Source organism: Apteryx mantelli, chromosome 1 (genome assembly GCF_036417845.1).
Source record: "Apteryx mantelli isolate bAptMan1 chromosome 1, bAptMan1.hap1, whole genome shotgun sequence".
NCBI lineage: Eukaryota > Metazoa > Chordata > Aves > Apterygiformes > Apterygidae > Apteryx > Apteryx mantelli.
The window spans coordinates 200,290,694-200,311,337 of NC_089978.1; the positions used below are offsets into that span (position 1 = coordinate 200,290,694).

Genomic DNA, 20,644 nt, shown 5'->3' on the forward strand with positions numbered 1-20,644 from the left:
GCCAAATCAGTATGTTCCCCAAATACACAATTCATCATTTCGGGATATGCAAAAGACCAAAGTCAACAACACACAGTATTTAATGCTCAGACTCTTCATATGGGATGGGGGAGAATACAGTTATACTACTATTTAAGAACACACACACACACACACACAAAATCTTGTTCGTATTGTAGCACAGATTTTTGTATTTAGCATTCTTTCACAAGATGCTAGCTTTAGAAGTATAACACACTGCTCCATATCTAATATGGTTAAAGTGAAAAACAGACACTCACTGATGCAGGCATTCCAGCTCAGAAGGCAGGTCACAACCTATATAAACTCTGTTCTTTAAACTGTACTCTAACAGTGCACAAAAACAGGGATCCTACAAGAAAAGATGAATGTTTAATTCAACTCATGCTACTTTGCATAATCAATTTTCAAACAGATTAATGGGGCACAAGAATGGAGGAAATTTAAAAGGACCTTTTTCAGAAATAGAACTCTGCAAATGGTGCAAGCATGAAGGTACATGAGAGGAAGATAAATATAGTTGCTTTAAGTTACATGTGCTGCGTGTGGGTGGGGGAAGAAAACTTTCTTTTCAGACTATTTCTGGAATACTGCTTTCCTCCTTCATATCCGGAAGGACAGAAAGAACAGCTTATCAGAAGAGCCCGTCTTATTTCTGTGGAAGACCAGAGGTAACCCCAATTCATTTTTCAGGGGGATCAGAAGCCTAAAGCCTAGATCATAGAAGTAAGATTTATTTAAACCCTGCATTAGGTGTGAGAAATGCAGTCTGGTACTTTGGTACTCCTGCCTAGTTTCTTAGATGTTTAAACTTTCATTGGTAAAGCACTTCAGGTGATTAGGTTTCTGTTAGCTGTATGCATTCAGCAGCACATCATCTTGGTTAAGATTCTGGCACCATAATCCTAGTTAGGATTCCTAACTAGGATTCCTACATTCCTACAGCTAAATCACTTAAATATGATGGAATTGGACCTCTTCGCTCATGGACAGCAGTAAGTCTAGCACAAAAGCCACAGGCCTTGCAGCTTCATCCAAAATCACACCTAAAATTACAATGCTGATAACTATATTAGATGATGGCTCACATAGTGAGAACGTCTGTCCCAGTGTTCTGCTCAAGGCTCTATCACATTGTCTTCTTGTTTGTCCAGTGATTGCTTGCTACAAAGTGTATGTGGAAATCCTAACAGCAGAAAGCAAACCCCTGGACTTTCAGTGCTTTTTGACTACCTTAATATCTAGTGTAGATTTCATATTCTTTTTCAGGCCCCATAACTAAGATATCCACACACCCCGACGTACTTCGAGAATGACGAGTATACCTACCTTGATTAACTGTTAGATACAAGTATGAAACATGTAGCTTAAAATGCCTTTACCCTAAGAAAGGCTACCTACAGGCTCAAGAAGGAGACCACCAACCTGGCAAGCTGTAACAGAGAGCAATCACTTCTATCTTCCTTCATTTTAAAAATGAGGTAACTACATTCTGTGAAGGAGTCTAATCTAGTACTAGGAGTCTAAGCTAGCACTGCATAAGGATATTCAGAACATACTTATTGGACTTAGAATGGCGGAGAACTGCAACACTGAGGTTCTGACCTTTACTAGACAGAAACAGGAGGTAGGTGCTCACATGCACAAATCAGCATTGAAATTTTCTTTGTGCCTGGAATTCTACTGTATGGGTGCCTAAACCGTCCACATTCAGAGAAGCCTATGGAGATCACATACTCCCAAATGCAGAGTTAGAACAGTATAGCACTTCTGAAAACATATAAAAGATGCTCCATCACATCAAATAAACCCCAAATCAACCATTTACCGTGGCAAATACCATATAAGCTCAAAGATCCAAAAGCTACTTACTTTTACAAGAACATGAGGATTTCCCACCACAATCAGCAAAGCTTTTGCTCTGGTAACTGCTACATTAAATCGCTTCGGGTTAGAGAGAAAGCCCAAACAGTACTTCTCATCACCAAATGAGCCTTCATTAGATCGTACCTAAAATTAATTATGGATAATTTTAGAAGTGGAATAATGAGAAAGCAACTCACCTATCCATAGTGTAGTTTTAACATTATTTGATTACTGCAGCAAACCATTGCTAAGTGCGAGCAACAGGCATGTTCAGCTTCATAATCCAACTTTCAAGTAGCTAACTGCATTCCCACCATTGATCTTCCCATAAAAGGTCTATTCTCCAACAGTCTGCTAATGCAACTTCAGCCATTTCAGGAGAAGTGTTCCTTGGCTCTACTGTAGCATCAGGACTGTCCACTGCAATTTAAAAATACAAGATATCAACACTGCTTCCTAATGAGAAGAAACAGACACTGAATCTATCTTTTCCATAGAAGTAATGCTAGAGTTGCTGGTTCTGTAGGTCCTACAGCTGAATTAGAATTCACAGAATGTCTTTTTACAAGCCTTCTCCAATAGTCTGGTGCCTTGACTCAGCTTAGAAGAAACTGCCACTGCACGTTGAAATTTATAACTGTTCATTTATTTCCTCCATATTTGAGGCCATCTTTGAGGTAAGAAGCTTTCCATCACATAAATAATGAATTCTTGTGGATGGGACCATAGTATGCATCTAGAACTATTTTAAGAGACAATGCTGGATTGGAAGGCTGTGGTATAACGCATGATGAACAAAGTAAGCATGGTACCACTGCCTTCAGGAGGAAAAGGAAACACCACCAACACCAAACACATACCACCACCAAACACACAAAAAAGCCATCCTGCTTTGTGGACTCTTGGCTGTTTTCATAGGTACTTCATCCTCCTATCTCCTGGAAATGCTAAGCTCTCCTCTTAAAAGAAGTCTAATATTGGTCACATCTTCAGCTACACATTCTCAGTCTACATTTCCTCCTTTGATCAGTTTGCCTTATATCCCATTTCCCAGATTTAAACTGACTATGTCCGCACTGTATATTTTTGAACAGCTCTGAAGGATCCAGGGTCACAAACCCCTCAGGAACTCCACATTCCTGACTCTTAAATCTCTTACTTTATTTAGATGCTGATTGCATCAAAAACATGTCAGCAAAGGCAGATTTTTTGTATTCTGAACTGAATTTCACACTTTAGAAATACAGCTAGGCAGGGCTTATAATGCCTACCAAAAGAAAGTCTAAAAAAACAAAAATACACTGAACATTAGGCAGTGATACCAGTTTAAAGTAGTAAGTTAGCATTGCTTTAATGTTTCCCAGGCCACTGTCTCTTCTGCTGATCCAGCACAGCTCTTTACTCCTATCCAGGAGTTCAGTGTATCTATATGCACATATGTAATGGAGCATATTTGACTGGATGTTGTTCCAGAAAATCAAGGATCAGCATCCCATATTCCAGGAGAAAGCAGCTGCTTGCAAAAGTGTCTCCACTCCACTCAGAATTCTCCTTATCAGCATACACAAAAATCTGCTGTCAACAGCCCTGGCCAATAATCTTACATGCCTGAGAAGACAAAGGACAAGAAAAAGTTGCTGTAGTTCTTCCACTTATGGCGCTTTCATGAAAATCCAAATGCCAAGGATATGTGCATGTACCAGAGTAATACCTAGTATTTAGAAAGAGGGGCTGACAAGAGGTATTGATGAAGAGTCATCTGAAGAGTACATATAAAACAGCATGAGTGGAGCACATAAGCTATTTTTTGGATATCACAAGGCATCACCTGCATCTGATCAAAACCAAGGTATGGTAATCACTGATGAGTGGAGCTCAACCCCTCACAGAGTCTTTTGAAGCCCAAAGTATCAGCTGCTACAAACAGATTTCTACACTCTAGTCAACAGCCTGAAAACTATGACTTCTTCCATGTCTTTCATCTGCAGATAACATTCACTGAGATATTTCCAAAAACCAGACATCTGCTAAAGTACATTGGTCATCTGTTTGCAAAGGAGTAGTGAGAGGCAAGGGCTGCCAGCATCCAAATAATAACAGCAACTCCCAGTACTCAAAAACGCATTCCTCTTTCTTTTTTCCCTTCTCAAATGACAGGGGATGAGTTCAACACGAATCTCCAAACATCACTGCCCCAAACTTTAAGATGTCATTGCATCTTCCCATGTTTGCAGAACACTCTCTTCAGTCAGCACCGTTCTCAAAGATCCATATATTGCAAGGAGTGAAAAACAACACTTCTGCATTTTCATGGTTATTTAAAAATTTCTAGTGATGTTAATTTGTGCCTCTATACCTTCATATTTACATACATTTAGTCCACCTAATACAGCTCTGAATCAAGGAGATGATGTGTTGTTAAAATGATGGCCCATGACCATTGTGCTGCTGAAGTGCCACTATAGCACATTAACCGCATGGAAGTTTTTTTCCCCGACACTTTCTTCAAGGCAGTTGCTAGCTTGAGATTCAAACAACTAGCAACCTAGAAGAGATGTTCACCAGTATCCCTCTAACACAATCAGCAGAACACCTCAACAATGCATCATCAGGATGATCCTGAAGGACTGTCAGGCGCTCTCGTACTAATGCAAATAAATGGCAATAAAGGACTATTCAGCTTCTAGGCACAGTCAGCATTGGTGACTGGGAAACTGCCAACTGTATACAATTAAGTGATGATACTCAAACTGAGAGGAAAGAATATAAGAATCTACAGCAACTTCAGTAAGTCAAATAGTAATTACTTTTGATTATTACGATTTATGCCGTTTTCTCTGCAGTATTTAAAATGCAGACAGTTTCCACTCTCCCTATGTTCTCTTAAGTAAAAGGTACATTACCTGCATGAAACTCTGGCTGTAAAATAAATTTAGTGTAAATATCTACAAAGGTTTACAAAATTTACCTCAAAATTAGCGATGTTGTGATGTTACCATATGCCTAAAAGTAAGCAAGTATTTTTTCAAATACTGTGATAGACTACTGAAAAAAATACAGGCTTTTTTTAAAGCTCCACATCAAAAAAAGCACCATAAAGAGTTAGAGACTAACAAAAACTCTGCAGAACCACAATAGAATACATACCGTTGATAAGATGATAACCAAGTACTCCTGCCCTTGGAACTCTTCTACTGAGCCAACTTTAACATCTTCCAAATCAATACTTCTCAGAAGAAATCTTATTTTTTCCACCTACCAAAAATATGTTTGAAGGAACTTATTTTTACATTTGAGGGTGGATTACTTCAAAAGTGAAAACATACTTTAGGTACAAATATGTGGTTTAACATAGATATGTCACAGGGAATGCCTGCACCAAAGTTAGCCAAAGTTATCCAACATCAACTATTAAGTCTTTTTTTAAAATGAAGCACAAAGTTTACCTGAGAAATACCACATTTATTACAAGACTTAAAAGGTGAAGTACCGAACACCATCATTTAAATAGAAATCAACACAGTTTTTTGTTAATAATACAGATTTTAGAGAAAACTTAGACCCTAGAGATTATACACATAAATTCTTCTAATGTGCAGTGTGTCCAAAACCATGCCTTACCACGGATATGGTAAGGCAAGTACCTTTCCCCAAACCCTCAAGAGGACTGTGGAGAGATTCTACCTTTGCTTTCCAGCTTCATGAGGTGAGATGGGAACCTTAAGCACTCTCCAGAAAAGGGAATGAGCATGAGTCATCTGCATTCCAGTATACAAGAGGATGCTTGCGATCAGCATATTACCAGCATATTACCAGTCTCTGCCTGGAGACTGTACTTTAAATGTTCTAAGAAATCTACTATCACGTCTGGGAAGGCCAAGGACTACAGAGAATGACTACTGTCAGATCTGCGTTCCCATAATACAACGCAACGTTTCGAAGCAGACATTACTATCCTTTGCCCTGCATCAGAGGCAGATGAAGAACTTTATTTTATTTAAGGGTATGAACTGTTTTAGTGAGTGCAAGACATTCAGTCACACAAATACTATATAAATGTTTGAAAAATAAATAGTAAACTATAAACAGGGGCAGGTGTATATGTCAAAGAATGGAGTCAACATGGACAGAGCTCTAATTTGCAAGTAAGATTTCTTCAAAATGGACTGGTATTTTCCATATGCCTCATGGTGTCTCCCCCAATCCACAGCATGCAAGGCCACAGATACCAAATAGTGAACACCAAGAAAAACAATATCCACCCTGTTGAGAGCTTGCTATGGAAATGTAAGGAGATTCAGCTCTATTTTAAAAGTGAAAGCACACATCACATACTTCACAGACTTGAATATAAACAATTCTAAAAATCAAGCATTGCATTTGAAGTTGACATTCAACATTGTTTACAGGCTCAAATAGCAGCCCAAGCTTCTAGCCTAACCTGTGGACAGCTAGGAAGTCCTAATTCCTTTAGCTTCCTCAAAGTCACAAAGTGACATGTCCTCTACTTTACTACATTTCCTTTTCATTCCACTGCTCAGTATAGAGTGACTGATAGAATTGGATCACTAATTAGATATATTCTATTTGTATCAACTGTTGGATGCTAAATTGAGTTACACTCTTTACTCCCAATTACTGAAAAGTTTATTTCTGTCTCCAAAACTGCAAGCAGATCTCCCACTAATCACTTCCTGGTTTTTAAAATCAAGAAAAGCAGAATACCATTACTGTTATCTTTCTCTTAGAGTTTAGAGTTCAATGAAAACACCATTACTGGATTGATAAAACACTATGTAATATGACATACAGTGAAGTTTGAGATATGCCTCCCTGCTTTAACGAACCACAGCAACTACGCAAAGCCACAGGATAAAAATACAGCTTAACTTTTAAGCTTTTAAAAGCCAGGTATACCTGCTTACGATATGGCGTAATCACTCCAATATCAATCACTGGCACTGCACTGTTTTCATTTTTAGTAAGGTGGCAACAGTACCGCATTACTTGAACTGCTTCAGTTGGATTAAACCACGAGGGACTGTGACCTTCACGTGTTTCATTGCCCTGCATTAGGGGACAGGAAATTAGAAGATGAAGACCAGGTATGGCAAGTGACAACATAATTATACATCCTTCACGCCATAAAGATAGGTTTGGTAATGGAGCTCAATGCTGTGATGTAACGTTACACACAATTTCTCTGCTATATATTCTTTCCAATAAACATGCCTCACCTAACATTCTCCACTGTTTTTTGGCTGAAGAATTTAAGATGACAGTGCTCTAAATGTGTGATGTGGGAATTAAATGTCTACTCAGAAAAACAGGGGTTAGCAGCCTTGTACCTTGCTTCTGTGCAAGGCAGAAGAGTCCAGAAACAAGCCTCTCCAAGCAGAGGGTAGATCAGATTTTGTTTTACTAGCTTCTTGGAAGACTAAAGAAATTATTTCAAACTAGTATTTTTTCCTGCTTGCTTTCAGGCTTAATCCTCTAACTGCTATAATCCTCTAGTTTTAGTGGCCTACATTCTAATGTGGCAAACTCATATCAAAAGGCAATATAAAGACAGCTGCCTGTAGCTCCATCTTGATTAGATATTAATCTTGATTAAGAACTTAAATTTATAATCAAAATGTCTCTAACGATACACTACAAGGGGCAGATGCTCAAGTTCTTCGCATATATTTGTTGTTAAAAAAAACCAAACACACCCCAAACCCCCAAAACCCAGAAAAACAAAAAACCAAAAACCCACCCCAAAACCCACAGATGATCAAGAAGTCATACTTCTTGCAAAAAGTAGTTTATTTTTTTTCTTTTATATTCTTTATGAAATTTACTCTAAAGAAAACCCTCGTCTACATCATCAGCAAATTTCTATCAGGTCTCATTATTCATACCTTAACTAATTAAACATTTTACATACCCGTATTCCATGAAAAATTAATGGAAATCCCTTCCTGGGCAATTTTCCCCAATGCAACAAAGTTGTTACGACACCAGCGTCTGCACAAACTTCTAGCTCTTTATGATAAAACAATTTAGATGGTAAGGTAAGCAATGCAGAGTGTGACCTGTAATTCTTCACAAGTTTTGTGATCTGCAAAGACAAAACCCAAAATCCGTAACTGAAACGCGCAATTATTCATCCAGCTTCACAGTACATGGCTCTAATAGAGACACTATCTTACCATCCTCCACTATTTAGTTTTTTTTTTTAAAAAGCTGCCAGAGAATTGTATTGAAAGCATAATCGCAGCTGTGATCTTCTATAAGCAAACACTACATCACTCCTAGCATCACTTTCTCAAAAAAAAAAAAAAAGAGAGAGAGAGCGCGAGAATAAATCTGAAAGATGAAGTAGCCATTCTCCTATTTCTTAGATATTTTATCTATAAGCCCATCCTTTTTTTTAATGCAAATCAGATTCTTTCCATTGGGTTTCTAATGAAGTAACCTGTTTTGGGGGGGGGGGGGAAATCTTGACAGGCAGGGAGGTTGCATGCAGAGGAAACCTCGGCCTATAGTGTGCAGCATAGGCCTCAGACAGTACAGAGCACATCTGATTGCCCCTACAACCAGGGTCTTATATTTGTAGTCTGGTGGGGAAGCTAAAGCTTGAGCAGTTATCAGAAGCTGGCCTTGGAAAACAGAATTTTTTTATTTGTCTTTAAATGAAAGAATGGCATTAAGGATTTTACTAAGCATCCCAGTCAATAATAATTAGCTCCACAAAATTATGTCTGGTAAAAAGACTGACGTATGACACAAGTCCAACAAGATCCTTAAAGCTTTCACTTCCTGCTCTCTAAGTCTCAAAAATGCTAGTTCTTCTTCAGTATTGTATAAGGAACACAAGAATGGAAGTTTGCTACAATAAAATTTTAGGAGGAGACATGACAAGTTTTTCAGACCCTCCTCCTCTCCTAAGCCTGCCACCAGATTTCCTCCTTTGCCCACCTGGCCACCCTTTGCTTTCAATTTTAGTTTAATACTTCAAACTATAGTACTGCAAGAATGGAAAGGCATCTTAGTACAGGTAAATCTAACTTTATCCCTGTATTTCAGATTCAGACAAGAACTTAAGGCAGCTGAAACATCTATGCTTGCTCATGAGTTATGCTACCCCTGGCACGTCACAGGTACTTTAGGTACTTTATCATACAAGAGTACTGGGAGGTTGTAATGACAAATTATGACTGGTCTTCCTAATATTTAGCTCAAACAAAGAGAAAAACAGTACTATTAATATTCCACATGGGTAAAGGAAGAAATTTGCAATGTGCATGTGTAGAGTTGGACAATTAAATCTTGGATGAAGACAAAACAGTGCTCTTGCCCCTAGCTTTTCACTCTTTTCCCTCATATCAGCCTTTAGAGCTAAGCAGGGGCCCAAAATAAGACCAGGCTAGATCATCTGTCAGGTAAGGGGAAATGGTTCTGGAGAGTCACAATAGATCCATTTAAGAGAATCTTCAATTCAAATTTATACTTCAGAATGGCATTAAGGGATTACTTTGGTCAAAGTTATAATCAACAGGTTACCAGATCAAGGTTTCTAAATATACTTGTGCTCACTAAAATGTGTTAACCCTATAATCCTGAACAGATTTCACTAATGTTAATTAGCTTCTAAAATCTTCTGATATTTCAGTTGATGTTCCGGGCTGCTAGATATAGTTTCAACTCAGAGGTAGAAGAAATATTTTTGTGGCATAGAAAGATATAAAACTATGTATCAGTTATTTCCAGCTACTCTGCAAACACTGTTTTCTCACGCTTGTATGGGGGAAAAAAAAAAAAAAAAGATTCAGAAAGCAATCCTTCAGAGAAAAATATAAATACAGATAAAGAAATGAGAAATGGATAAGTGTACTTTTTTTTTCTTGCTTTCTGAAATATGATTTTTGCAAAATTATCTTTGTATCTTTAAGGAACAGGTTTTGCTTGTCTTTTTATGTTAAAGGTGGAAGTTGTGCTGCTTCTTCTGTGGAGAATTAAGTTACAAAGTTATGGTAAGCCCAGACAATGGAGATGCAAGGGAATTTTACAGTTATGCTTTGTGTCATATTTGGCTTATTTTGCCTAAAAATAGAGAACCCCTTCAAAGAAGGGTTTTAACATGCTAAAGGGGTAAGCATCCTTGCCATTCAGAGTATATACTTGAAATATTCAAGTCTTCCTGAAAAAACAATGCTCAAACTAGACTTACTACTATGCATAAGGGAGCAAAAAGGTGGTAAGGAAACTGATAACAGGAACCACAGTTTCTCCTGTGATTAATCCGAGAAAATAAAATTGTTTTTTTACTCACCAACAAAGGATTGTATGATCCACAGACGCTAAAAGCATCCTCATCTCTCAGATACATAGATCGTGACATCAGCCTTTCCAGCAAGGATATATTCAATCCAAAAGCCGCTGCAACTTTAGATTTTATTACTGGCCCTAACTGCTTTGGATCTCCAACAAGAACTATCTGTATATGCAGTTAAGAAAATCTTGTATTAAAACAGTGATTAAAAGTCTAGTTACACACTTCAGAATTTAAAAGCCAATTTGTATTAAGTTTTCTGCTTTCCTCCAAAATGTTTTTGTGAGGAAGGTCTAGGCCCAGAATAGCAACATATTATTGTATTAAGCTCTAAAAATAGCATATTTTTATTTTTACACATTCCATGCTCTGAATCCTGTACTACCAAAGTAGGCTTTTTAAGATGTAAGTCAACTATTTTTAAGTGTGGGAAATGGACACTGTGTCCAAAATTTAAAATTAAGTTAGTAAAATCATGTATTAATAAGATTACAAGCATTCAGCATTTCTTACTCATTACCAGGAAATAGCAGTTTGCATTGCAGATTATGAAGTGATTAGAAGTCATGTGACATCATTCACAATGATAAAAAAGAAAAAGCCAAAACTTTCATGCTTTCAGAAGATGATGCTAAGAGAAATACCTGTCCATTAGCTTCTGAAATCAACCCAAGAGGAATCAGGCTCTCTGGTTCACTTGCTTGCCCTGCCTCATCCAAAATCACATGTGTGAAGTGTCCAAGCCTAGAGTTAAATAACATGACCCAAACAGGGCTGTTTTCAGATTAGTTCATTCTGCCACCCTGTGGTTGGCCTCAGCGATTATGTAAACTTCTTGGCTCAAGTGTACCAGGCAACTCCACATACACATCAAAGGTATTTCAACATAAAAGGTAGAAGAAGCAACCTACTATGTTTAAGTCCTCATCTGTGATTTCTCTTACGTAGTCTGCTATACACAACCACTGCTTATCTTAATAACCTTGCTATAAACAAAGGTTTAATGACATTTAGAAGATTCTTCCTTGTTCTCAATTTCCTCTGGCTATTTAATTGGAATAATGCGCTTGGTTTGGCATGCACAATCCCTTTAGGCTCTGTTATTGCAAAACAACTTGAGCGAGTTAGATTTCAGAAGTGTCATTTTACACAGTTAAAAGCAGAATCACACAGGAATCTTTAGTTAATAATACTTTACACAATTTATTTTTATAGCTAGTAAAGGTGACTTGATGAAAAGCTAACTACAATATGGTCTTAGTATGAACTCCCAAAATGCTTTTGGGCCAACATGATTGCAAACAGCAACATAATTGTCTAGGATCCTGCTCATAGTAGAGGGAAAATTACTGTATCAAGAACTTTTAATGTTATTCAAGATAGTTCTTAAATTTACTATAGAGGAAGTCTCAGCTGAAACATTACTAAAAAACAAGAATTATGATAGGAAACTGTTGAGACTCAGCAATGTCTAAATAGAGGTACATGCAATAAATTAAAACAGCTTAAGTTACAGTATGGAGGAAATCTAAGCTGGATATTACAAAATCCAAAGTTTATCTCAGTGATATTCATATCTGTAGTACTGTACCGTATTCCCGTTTGATAGAACAGTCCTGCACTGCTGCATGTGGTAATTATTATCCTGAACCATAATGCTTTCCAAATATCATCACCATCTTTGCAGTAAGGCTTCACTATGTCATCAATTTGCTGCAGAAACAGAAAAGAGTATTTTGTAAAACAAGATGCCACTCAAACTAAACATTTTAATACGAATCAAAAAATGACCACTAAAAACTTCATTTTAGAAACTAAGGAATGCTTAGATTTGGACCCATTCATTCACTGAAATGAATTCTTCACAAATTTGCCTGAATAAAATAGTACCTATGCAAGGCACACTTCCTTTATTTTAAGGACAAAATTGAACATATATGTATAAATACACAAACATACACTCTGGATACAAAGATGACAGTTCTACTTGTTCACTTTTCTATGTAAGCAGTCTTAATTTGGAGAGGTAAAGGCTTGACGTGAATAACAGATTTTGGGATTGTTTCATGATTGAAAGAATCTTATCACATTAAAAATCCCCACTGACACATCATGTGCTACCTAGTAGAGTTATGTGCTACAGGAAATAGGCTCAGATTCTATGCTCGTACAATTGTTTTAAGAGCTATGACAAACATTTTCCAGTGAATTACTCTGGATCCTGAACAAGGATAATCAGCCTAAGAAACAGCAGTGGTATGTTATTAAAACAGTATTTTAAGATCAACATGTGAAAATGGAAATATTAACTGGTGGATATCTATACACTTACCTCTGGAGACCTGCAGCTAGCATTAACTCGGACCATGGTTCCTGGTTTTAACAGATTGCTTTCATGCAGCCGCATGCAAATCAGATCTGTTGCAGTATTTGATGGTGCACAGACCAAAATTCGACTGTCTGGTAAAGTATAATGTATCTACATTCAAGAAGAAAGACATTTAAAGAAAAGGTATTTGGATAAGTAGCAATAGCTCAAACATAGGCCCATGTCATTTTATAGCCACTGAATATAAAATTCAGAAGAGTTTTGTATACACATGATATTCATCCACTCCTCTGCAGTTCAAGAACACCAGTCTTGAGAGTCAAGACTGTTCAGTATTCACAAGCTGAGTGCACTGAATTTGAAATTAATTTACAGTCATCATATTAAAGTATATTTGTGCTTCATAAACCTATTATGCAGTATTGGAACCACTGGTTAGATACTATTTACTAAAGCTTTAAAGATATAAAAATATGAAGCCTTGAAAATAAGTCATTTAGGAATTTGTTAACAAATTCATATCTAGATCTTTCCTCTTTCACTGAATTATAAAGAAAGATTTTTGAAAGGAACATTTCAAAGACTCTTGGTATTTGGAAGCAAAACAATTGTACTTGCAGAATTACTGTGTTCTAATATTGAAAAGATGAGAGATGACTGATTTGTCATCCACTATTACCTGTAAAATAGCTTCAATTATTGTTAACGTTTTTCCTGTTCCTGGTGGTCCAAAGAGGACATAAGGAGTTGGACGACATTCACCAGCCAGTATCCTTTTCACTGCCAGTTTCTGGTGCTCATTCAGCAAAGGATTGAAAAAGTTGCCTGCTGTCTGTTTAAGTGTCACACTTTCACTGACTGTAATCCAGTAAGATAAGCATACATTAAAACTACACAAAAATATTTTTTAACATACATACATTAATGCAATTTCAAGTTCACATCATGATTTAAAGAACAGAAGTTCATTTTTCAAGTGGTAACAGTTAATGAAGCCCTCAGAAACTCTCATTTCATAAAACAGCATGTAGAAAATGGCCAATAAGATTTCAAAAGTGCATTGCATCTTTTATAAAATCGAAGGCCAGAAAAGGACTACGATTATCCACTCTAACATCCTATAAAAACTGTATTGAATAATTTAAGCGTTAAACCCACATTTGTTTTTCCTAGAACAGCTAAAAAAGTTGCTAAAAAGCAACTTTTCAGGGATAATACCAGTACTGGTGACAAGTGGTAAATGATACGACAACTGCTCCTGTCTGATTTAGATGGGCTTTCTAGGACAGTACCTTACCAACCCTTCTATAGAAGTGCCTCTAGGTATTCCCTATTCATTTAGGGATCCTATTGCTATAATGTGATAAAATCACTCTTTCTATTAAATTAAGTATACTGGTATTTCAAGTCATACTTTCCAGATAAGCATAGGAATGACCTGTACTTTCTGAAACTTTTGTCAAGTTTTTAATATCTTTATGAAATGTCTATCCCAAAGATGAGACACCATCCCAGTAACAAATAAGATACTTTGTGTGAAGATTACAGTTTTCCAGTAAAGTACTGATTGGGAAATGATAATTTACTGACCACAAAATATTACACTAGCTACTTGTTGAACTGAAGATGTTTCTAAGTAGGAAATTTCCTGCCACTACTATTCTACAGTTTCTTAAAAAGACAGAGCTGGAGGGCATCTAAAAAGCACCTAATCAGCCCTGATTTACCAAAGTAACTGCAATCCTGAGCTTGTTATACTTGAATATAAAGAAGTATTAAAATATACCAGGTTGACTTGTTGGGGGAGGAACTGTCACCACATCTGGTATGTTCATCTCCCTTGATGCCATGCATTTTGTCTGTTTGTTCTGTAGATTTTTGACCTGAAAACATCACCAAGCTAAGGTAAATGCATTTATAATCTTAAGGTGACATGCAACTATCTTCACTAATACTTTCAAAGTTGTTGGGTTTTTATTTTTCCAATAGTGCTATCTCATTAAATATGGTATCTACTGGGAAGAGAGGAAGATGGAACAGAGAAGGAAAAGATGCTAAGAGTTCCCAATTTATATTTAAAGTTTCTGAAACAGGTTCAGGACTTGATATCTCAGTTTTCTTAATAATACTGATCCTAATCCAGTGAAGTGACAAGTGGTGGTGGTTGATTACTCCTTCTTGTACAGGACACAGGTGTGTGCTTGCTTGCTGGCCAAACATACCATCCAGGAATGTCTGCTGCTTGCCCAGAGCCATGTCTTGGAAAGACTGCAAGGGTCAGTTGGCCTTCTGATTGCTCCCCTTTGATGCTTATCCATGTGGGTATTAATGACACCTTGAGTAAATCAAAGTTTCAGGGTATGATATAGCTCTAGGGCAAGCATGAGGGGTCCAGGTGATGCTCTCCTCTGCTCTCTGTGGAAACAGAAAGGCCCCAGTAGGAGCAGGCATCTTGCATAACAACTCCTCGCTGTGCCACTTCTATTTACCAGCATGGCTCTGGGTCTACATGAAGGAGCTCCTTGACGGGACATTTTGCATTGCAAAACCAGAGATGTGGCTGAGCTGTTATCAGAGGAAGATTGAACAGTGGTTATGTTGTGGTGGGCAGTTGTTACAGACCAGACAAGGAGGACAACATGGATGAGACTTTCCACAAACAACTAGCATAGTCTTCTGATCACAGGTCATGGTGTCCATGGGAGATTCCAATCATTTCCACACCTGTTGCAAGTAACCCAGGATATTTCTAGACCGAGTTGGTGACAGCTTCCTAACATAAATGGCAGAGGCACTGATCAGGAATAATGCTCTAGTTGACCTGCTGCTCACACATAGGAAACAGCAAATGTGTTCATATATAGCAGCTTGGGTTGCAGAGATTGCAAGGTGACTGGGTTCAGGATATGCAGGAAGCCTAAGAAGCTGCAGAGTCAGAACACTGGACTTTCAAGGACAGACTTTGGTTTCTTTAGGGAATCGCTAAGCCAAGTCTTCTGGGAAGCTACCATGGAGGGGAAAAAGGTGCCCAGGAAAGCTAGATGATTTTGTTCGTTTAAAATCTGCTTATTGAGACTCGGACAAGCCACCCTGTTGCACAAGATAATTATGAATTTCAGCAGAAGGCCTACTTAGCTAAGCATGGAGCTGCTTGAATTCCTAAAGCAGCTATCAGAAGTGAAAACAAGGACAAGCAACAAAGTACAAAAGCACATGGGGACAAAATCAGACAGGTCAAAGATATCAAAGTCCAACTAAAGCTAAAATTAGGCAGAAACAGAGCAAGAAGGATTTCTGCAAATGTTGTGCTGAAAAAATGTAAAGAAAACATAGGTCTGTAAACTCATGGGAGAAGACAGCTTATTGATGGATGGTACGGACAAGGCTGGATAATTTGATGTGCTTTCTGCCTCACAAGCAGGCCTCTAGACTCCTGTGCAAACCACCTTCGAAAAGAAAGGGACTAGTAACAGAAAGGGAGGAACAAGCTAGGAACTGCTTGGAGACATAAATGTATTTAAATTCATAGGGTCATCCATGATTTGCCAAGACAATGCTTCTGCTTATTATGCACAAAAAGAAATCATGAGCAGTCAGAGCATGTCTTTGGTGACAGGAAAAAGGCTAACAACACTCCAATTTAAGACAGACAAGAAAGAAGACCTGGTGAACTACAGCCAGTCAGCCTCACTCCAATCCCTGAAAAGACCATGCAGCAAATCCTTTTGGATTCCATGCTCTTCACATAGTTGGAAAAGAAGGTCACCAGGAACAGTCAATGTGGCTATACCAAGGGGCAGATCTTGCGTGACCAGCCTGATTTCCTTCTACGAAGTGACTGATCATGTGGTCAAACAAAAAGCAGTAGTTGTAGTATTCCTTGACTTCACTGACTTTGGGAAAGCTTTTGACATGGTGTACTTACCACAGCATTCTTATCTGTGGGCTGAGGACATACTAGCCCAACAGACCGACTACTAAATGGGTTGAAAATTGACTGAACTACTGAACCCAAGTAGTTAGATACTCAACTGGAAGTTGGTCACAAACTGAGGATCCCAGGTTTGCTTTTGGGGTCAGTACTATCTTCCCTCAATGAATGGGATAAGACACATACCCTTACCAAGTTTGCAGACAACACAAAACCAGGAGTTGTGCTGAAATGCCACATGGTCTATCAACAATCCAGACAGACCAGGAGAGACTTGACAATTGAGCCAACAGAAAACTCATGAAATTCAATAAGGAGAAGTAAAATGGAATAATTGCACGAATCAATATTGTCTGGGTATCCACTGGCCACACAGTAATCCCCAGGCCCTTTTCAGGGCCTGGGGCTGCTCTGGATACTAGGATTGTGTATGTGCCAACAGCATGTTCTTGGTATGAACTGGACAGGTTGGGAGAGCTTGGCTTTTTTAGTTTGGCGAGGAGAAGTTGAAAAGGTAGTCTAATAACCTACAGCAACTTAAATCCAAGTTACAAAAAAATGACAGAACCAAACTCTTCTTAATAGTAGCATATGATATAATAAGGGGCAACATCCACAAGTTTTATCTGGAAAATTCAGACTGGGCATTTGAAGAGGGAGTGGGGGAAGAGAGGAATCAACAGTAAGGAACAGGTTATCCAGGGACTGTGGAATCTCCATCTTTGGAGGTTTCAAAGACTTTGCCAGACAAAAAATAAAAACAAACAAACAACTCCCCCAAACCCTACACAAACACCCCCTCCCACAGCTGACCTGATCTAGTATTGGTGACAGTCCTGCTTCAAATAGAAGTTGCACTAGGTCACCTTCTGGAGTCCCTTCTAAGGAAGATTTCTAAGATTCCTTTTTACAGTTTAACTAGCAGTTAAGAAGCCTGGATAAATCTCTTTGGAATAGGATGATTACATTTTATCATAAAAATATTTCCTGCCATAGTGATGAAATTTAATGTATTTGTTAAAAAAAAGCTATGAAAACTAGTTTAAAACAAATCTGAAAATTCCAGTTCTAATCCATTAAGATTTTTATAAGCATTTTCCATTTTAGATGGGAGTGTTAGCCTAATAATAATCAGTTATCATAGGCTCCCCTCTTTTCCCCCTAGCAGTAAACAAATACTTCCATCATCAGAAAGCAGAATACAACTTTGACTCTTTGATGCCCTATTACACAAGTCCTTTCTAAAAATAGCTTTACAGTAGGTATCTTACTAATCTGAATGCTCTAAGTACTTTAAGAAACATTTACCTTACTTTCCTGCTTGGAACCTTGTTCAAGGCCATCATCAACAATAGAATATTCCACTTGTGGTGATTGTAAAAGGAGCCTTTCTGGAAATAACACTTTAAATTTAGAGGAAAAAGAGAAAGAAGTCTGAAAGCCACATAAATACTTTATTCATGTTCTGTTAATCATACTGCTGCTGATACACTGGTTTGCTCCAAGTTGCCAAATAGGTTTATGAGAACTAACGTACTAGTGAGAAAGATCTGTGCGACTTTACTATAGTTGAGCAGAATGATCCATATAATTGAATCAGTGCATTCTAATACATTTTGAGGTAACAGAAAACACTGGCATTTCACATAATATTGTTACAACAGTATGATTTATACAGTTCTTATTGGTTCAAACTGCTCATAAAAACAGTGTAAAGCCCTCTCCCTTGTGATAGAAAACAGATGAAATCATTCCAGTAACACATACTCTACATCCAATAGTTGCTTTTAAAATCTATTTATCTATATATACATGTATATTAGGAAATTCCTCTAAAAACAGACTAGAATGCATTCTTCTCAGTATGCTTCAGTATCTGAGAAGAATCACTTCTCAGATGCGAAAGCAATGAAAAACAACAGACTCCCCACAACCAAACACCTCTAGACAGTTTAAATCTACTTAAGGATACCTTTTTCACCCAGATACATAGCTTGCTCAACTGCCAACTGGCATCGCCTGCTGGTAATCCTGTTATTAGAATAGTAATTTGTGGATTAGAGTAAAAGCTTAAATTTCCAAAAGCTACAACAGAATACACATACAAGCCATCCAGTATTTTCTATGCACCAGTGCTTATAAAAAAAGAATTTTCTATAGGAGTATTTAAGTATTTATTGAGAAATAGGCTGCAAAAATATTAATCAAAAGCTTTGCTATGAATAACATTCTGATGCATTTATCCTCTTTGTCTCAGTGGAGAGCTAGAGAACCATGTACTCCAGAATTAGGTAGTCTTTCAAATAAGTTTCATACAAAGCTAATTTTACAGAGAAGATTAAGCAATTAAATACAGATAACATTCCATAAATGAAATACGATATTGCTGGTATTAAAAAAAGTATAGGTGGTTAACATCAGCAACTTTTTTCATAATCTTGCAGCCATATTGGTATGTTTTTTCTTCTTGGCACCAAAAAACCTAGTTGTGTCCTTCCCATATCTATATCCATTAGAATAAACCACTGAATAGTCATGCATAGTTTAAAAGTAACCTTACTGGAGAAATCATGAAATGCAGCTTTTTGGAAACCTATAAAAATACCTAGAGTGAACAAATTCCACATCCATGGGTTCTGAGTTGTAAACCTGTTCAAAGTCCGGATGAAATTTAAGAGTAACATCTTCATTATGAATCTGTTGCAAGGATTAAAAAAAAAAAAGTCAGTTTACTGATGAAGGCATTTAGTAGTTTATACATGTATAGAAGTATCTTTGAAAGCATTTAAAAAAAACCCATGAAACTAGATTTACTAACTGTCAACATATTACATTTCTAGATTATTATGGAGTGCTTTCAGAGCAGATAAAAGTTATAATCTACAGAGAAAAGGGAAGCCTATGAAGTCTTCAAAAAAAAAAAAAAAAAAAAAAAAAAAAAAAAAAAAACCACCCAAACCAAAAACAAAAAAACCCCAACCCCCCAAAAAACAAAACACCAAAAGCCCCCAAAACAAACCCTAGTTCACGATATAATAAAACAATAAAAGTAGAAACCTACTAGCCACTAGAACGTAGATTAAAAAAAAAAAATCTAACTTCATAAACCAAACAAAAACAAACTCCTAAAAACCCTAGTCTGGCCTCCATGAATTGCCAGCTTCCCTTTAGAATCCTGTTGACCACAGTATTTTCAACAGAAGACACAGCTTGCTTACCTCAGTAATATAGGCTACATACTCTATTACATGCTCAGAGTAGATCTGACTTTTCAGTATCACCTTATCGCCTAATTATAAACAAAGTTAAAAAGCAACACACGGTTACAAGAAATGGTAAAATTCTCACTGCAACACTTAACAATTTCTTCTTTTGCATGGTTAAACTAGAAATTTGCAGGATGCCAAACGTTAACTTCAGTGAAGTTGCCTTATTCATGAGTATGTCAGCACTTCATTTAGGCCCTAGTTCCGAACTGGAATATGAATTGAGTATAACTTTTTAAAAGGCATCTAGTATTGATGCCATCAAATCTGGAACACTTACCGAAAACAATATCCTATAAATCATAACATTTGAGATTCTGAATTCAATTTCAAATCTTTTCCCTGCTTTTAGTTTTGAAACACCTCTTGCCTTTTAGTTATTACTACATTACACAGCTTAATTTTGTGGAAAGCCCTATCAATTCTTGTACATGAAAAATCTGAAGACATCAGAACAAGCGTAATAACAGACACATGCAGTGCTTCCTCAGAGAGCAAGCCACTGCAAGACAAACAGTGAGACACCAGTAACGTAGTTCACATGTCTGGTAGCTTGGATTAATTTTGTGTTCAAAAGTGTGAAAGACTATTTTAACAAACAACAATGCACTGTAGTTTATACTGCACTTAAGATACTGACAACATGCTATTTGGCTTTATTTCACATTAATTACTACCTATACTCAAGGAAGGTCTGCCTTCTTCCACTCCTGGCACTTCCAACACCAAAGAGTTCCCATTCCTTTTCAAAGTAATCCCACTCATGTTATAATCTTTTATCTCCATTTCTGCATGGATTTCTTCAAGCCACAGGAGAGTAGAAAAGTTTGCTTTATAATTATCTAGATTAAGATGCTGAAAAACAAAACAGCATACACTACAACTGTAGCTTCTACTCAGATACAGGCCCCACT

General features: G+C 37.3%; 1 protein-coding gene across 1 annotated transcript in view; it reads right to left on the minus strand.

The window, feature by feature from the left end:
• Window positions 1-277: 277 nt before the first annotated feature.
• Window positions 278-20,644, minus strand: part of MOV10L1 (Mov10 like RNA helicase 1) — a 40,128-nt gene continuing 19,761 nt past the window's right edge. Inside the window, exons 11-26 of the mRNA XM_013956466.2 lie at window positions 20,408-20,585; window positions 19,683-19,753; window positions 19,070-19,161; window positions 18,437-18,495; window positions 17,773-17,867; window positions 14,320-14,416; window positions 13,213-13,391; window positions 12,537-12,683; window positions 11,796-11,917; window positions 10,849-10,948; window positions 10,205-10,369; window positions 7,817-7,990; window positions 6,805-6,954; window positions 5,035-5,142; window positions 1,894-2,031; window positions 278-373 (exon numbers count right to left, since the gene is read on the minus strand). Of these exons, the coding sequence (XP_013811920.2) occupies window positions 278-373; window positions 1,894-2,031; window positions 5,035-5,142; window positions 6,805-6,954; window positions 7,817-7,990; window positions 10,205-10,369; window positions 10,849-10,948; window positions 11,796-11,917; window positions 12,537-12,683; window positions 13,213-13,391; window positions 14,320-14,416; window positions 17,773-17,867; window positions 18,437-18,495; window positions 19,070-19,161; window positions 19,683-19,753; window positions 20,408-20,585 (1,971 nt within the window). The remainder of the gene's footprint in view (window positions 374-1,893; window positions 2,032-5,034; window positions 5,143-6,804; window positions 6,955-7,816; window positions 7,991-10,204; window positions 10,370-10,848; window positions 10,949-11,795; window positions 11,918-12,536; window positions 12,684-13,212; window positions 13,392-14,319; window positions 14,417-17,772; window positions 17,868-18,436; window positions 18,496-19,069; window positions 19,162-19,682; window positions 19,754-20,407; window positions 20,586-20,644) is intronic.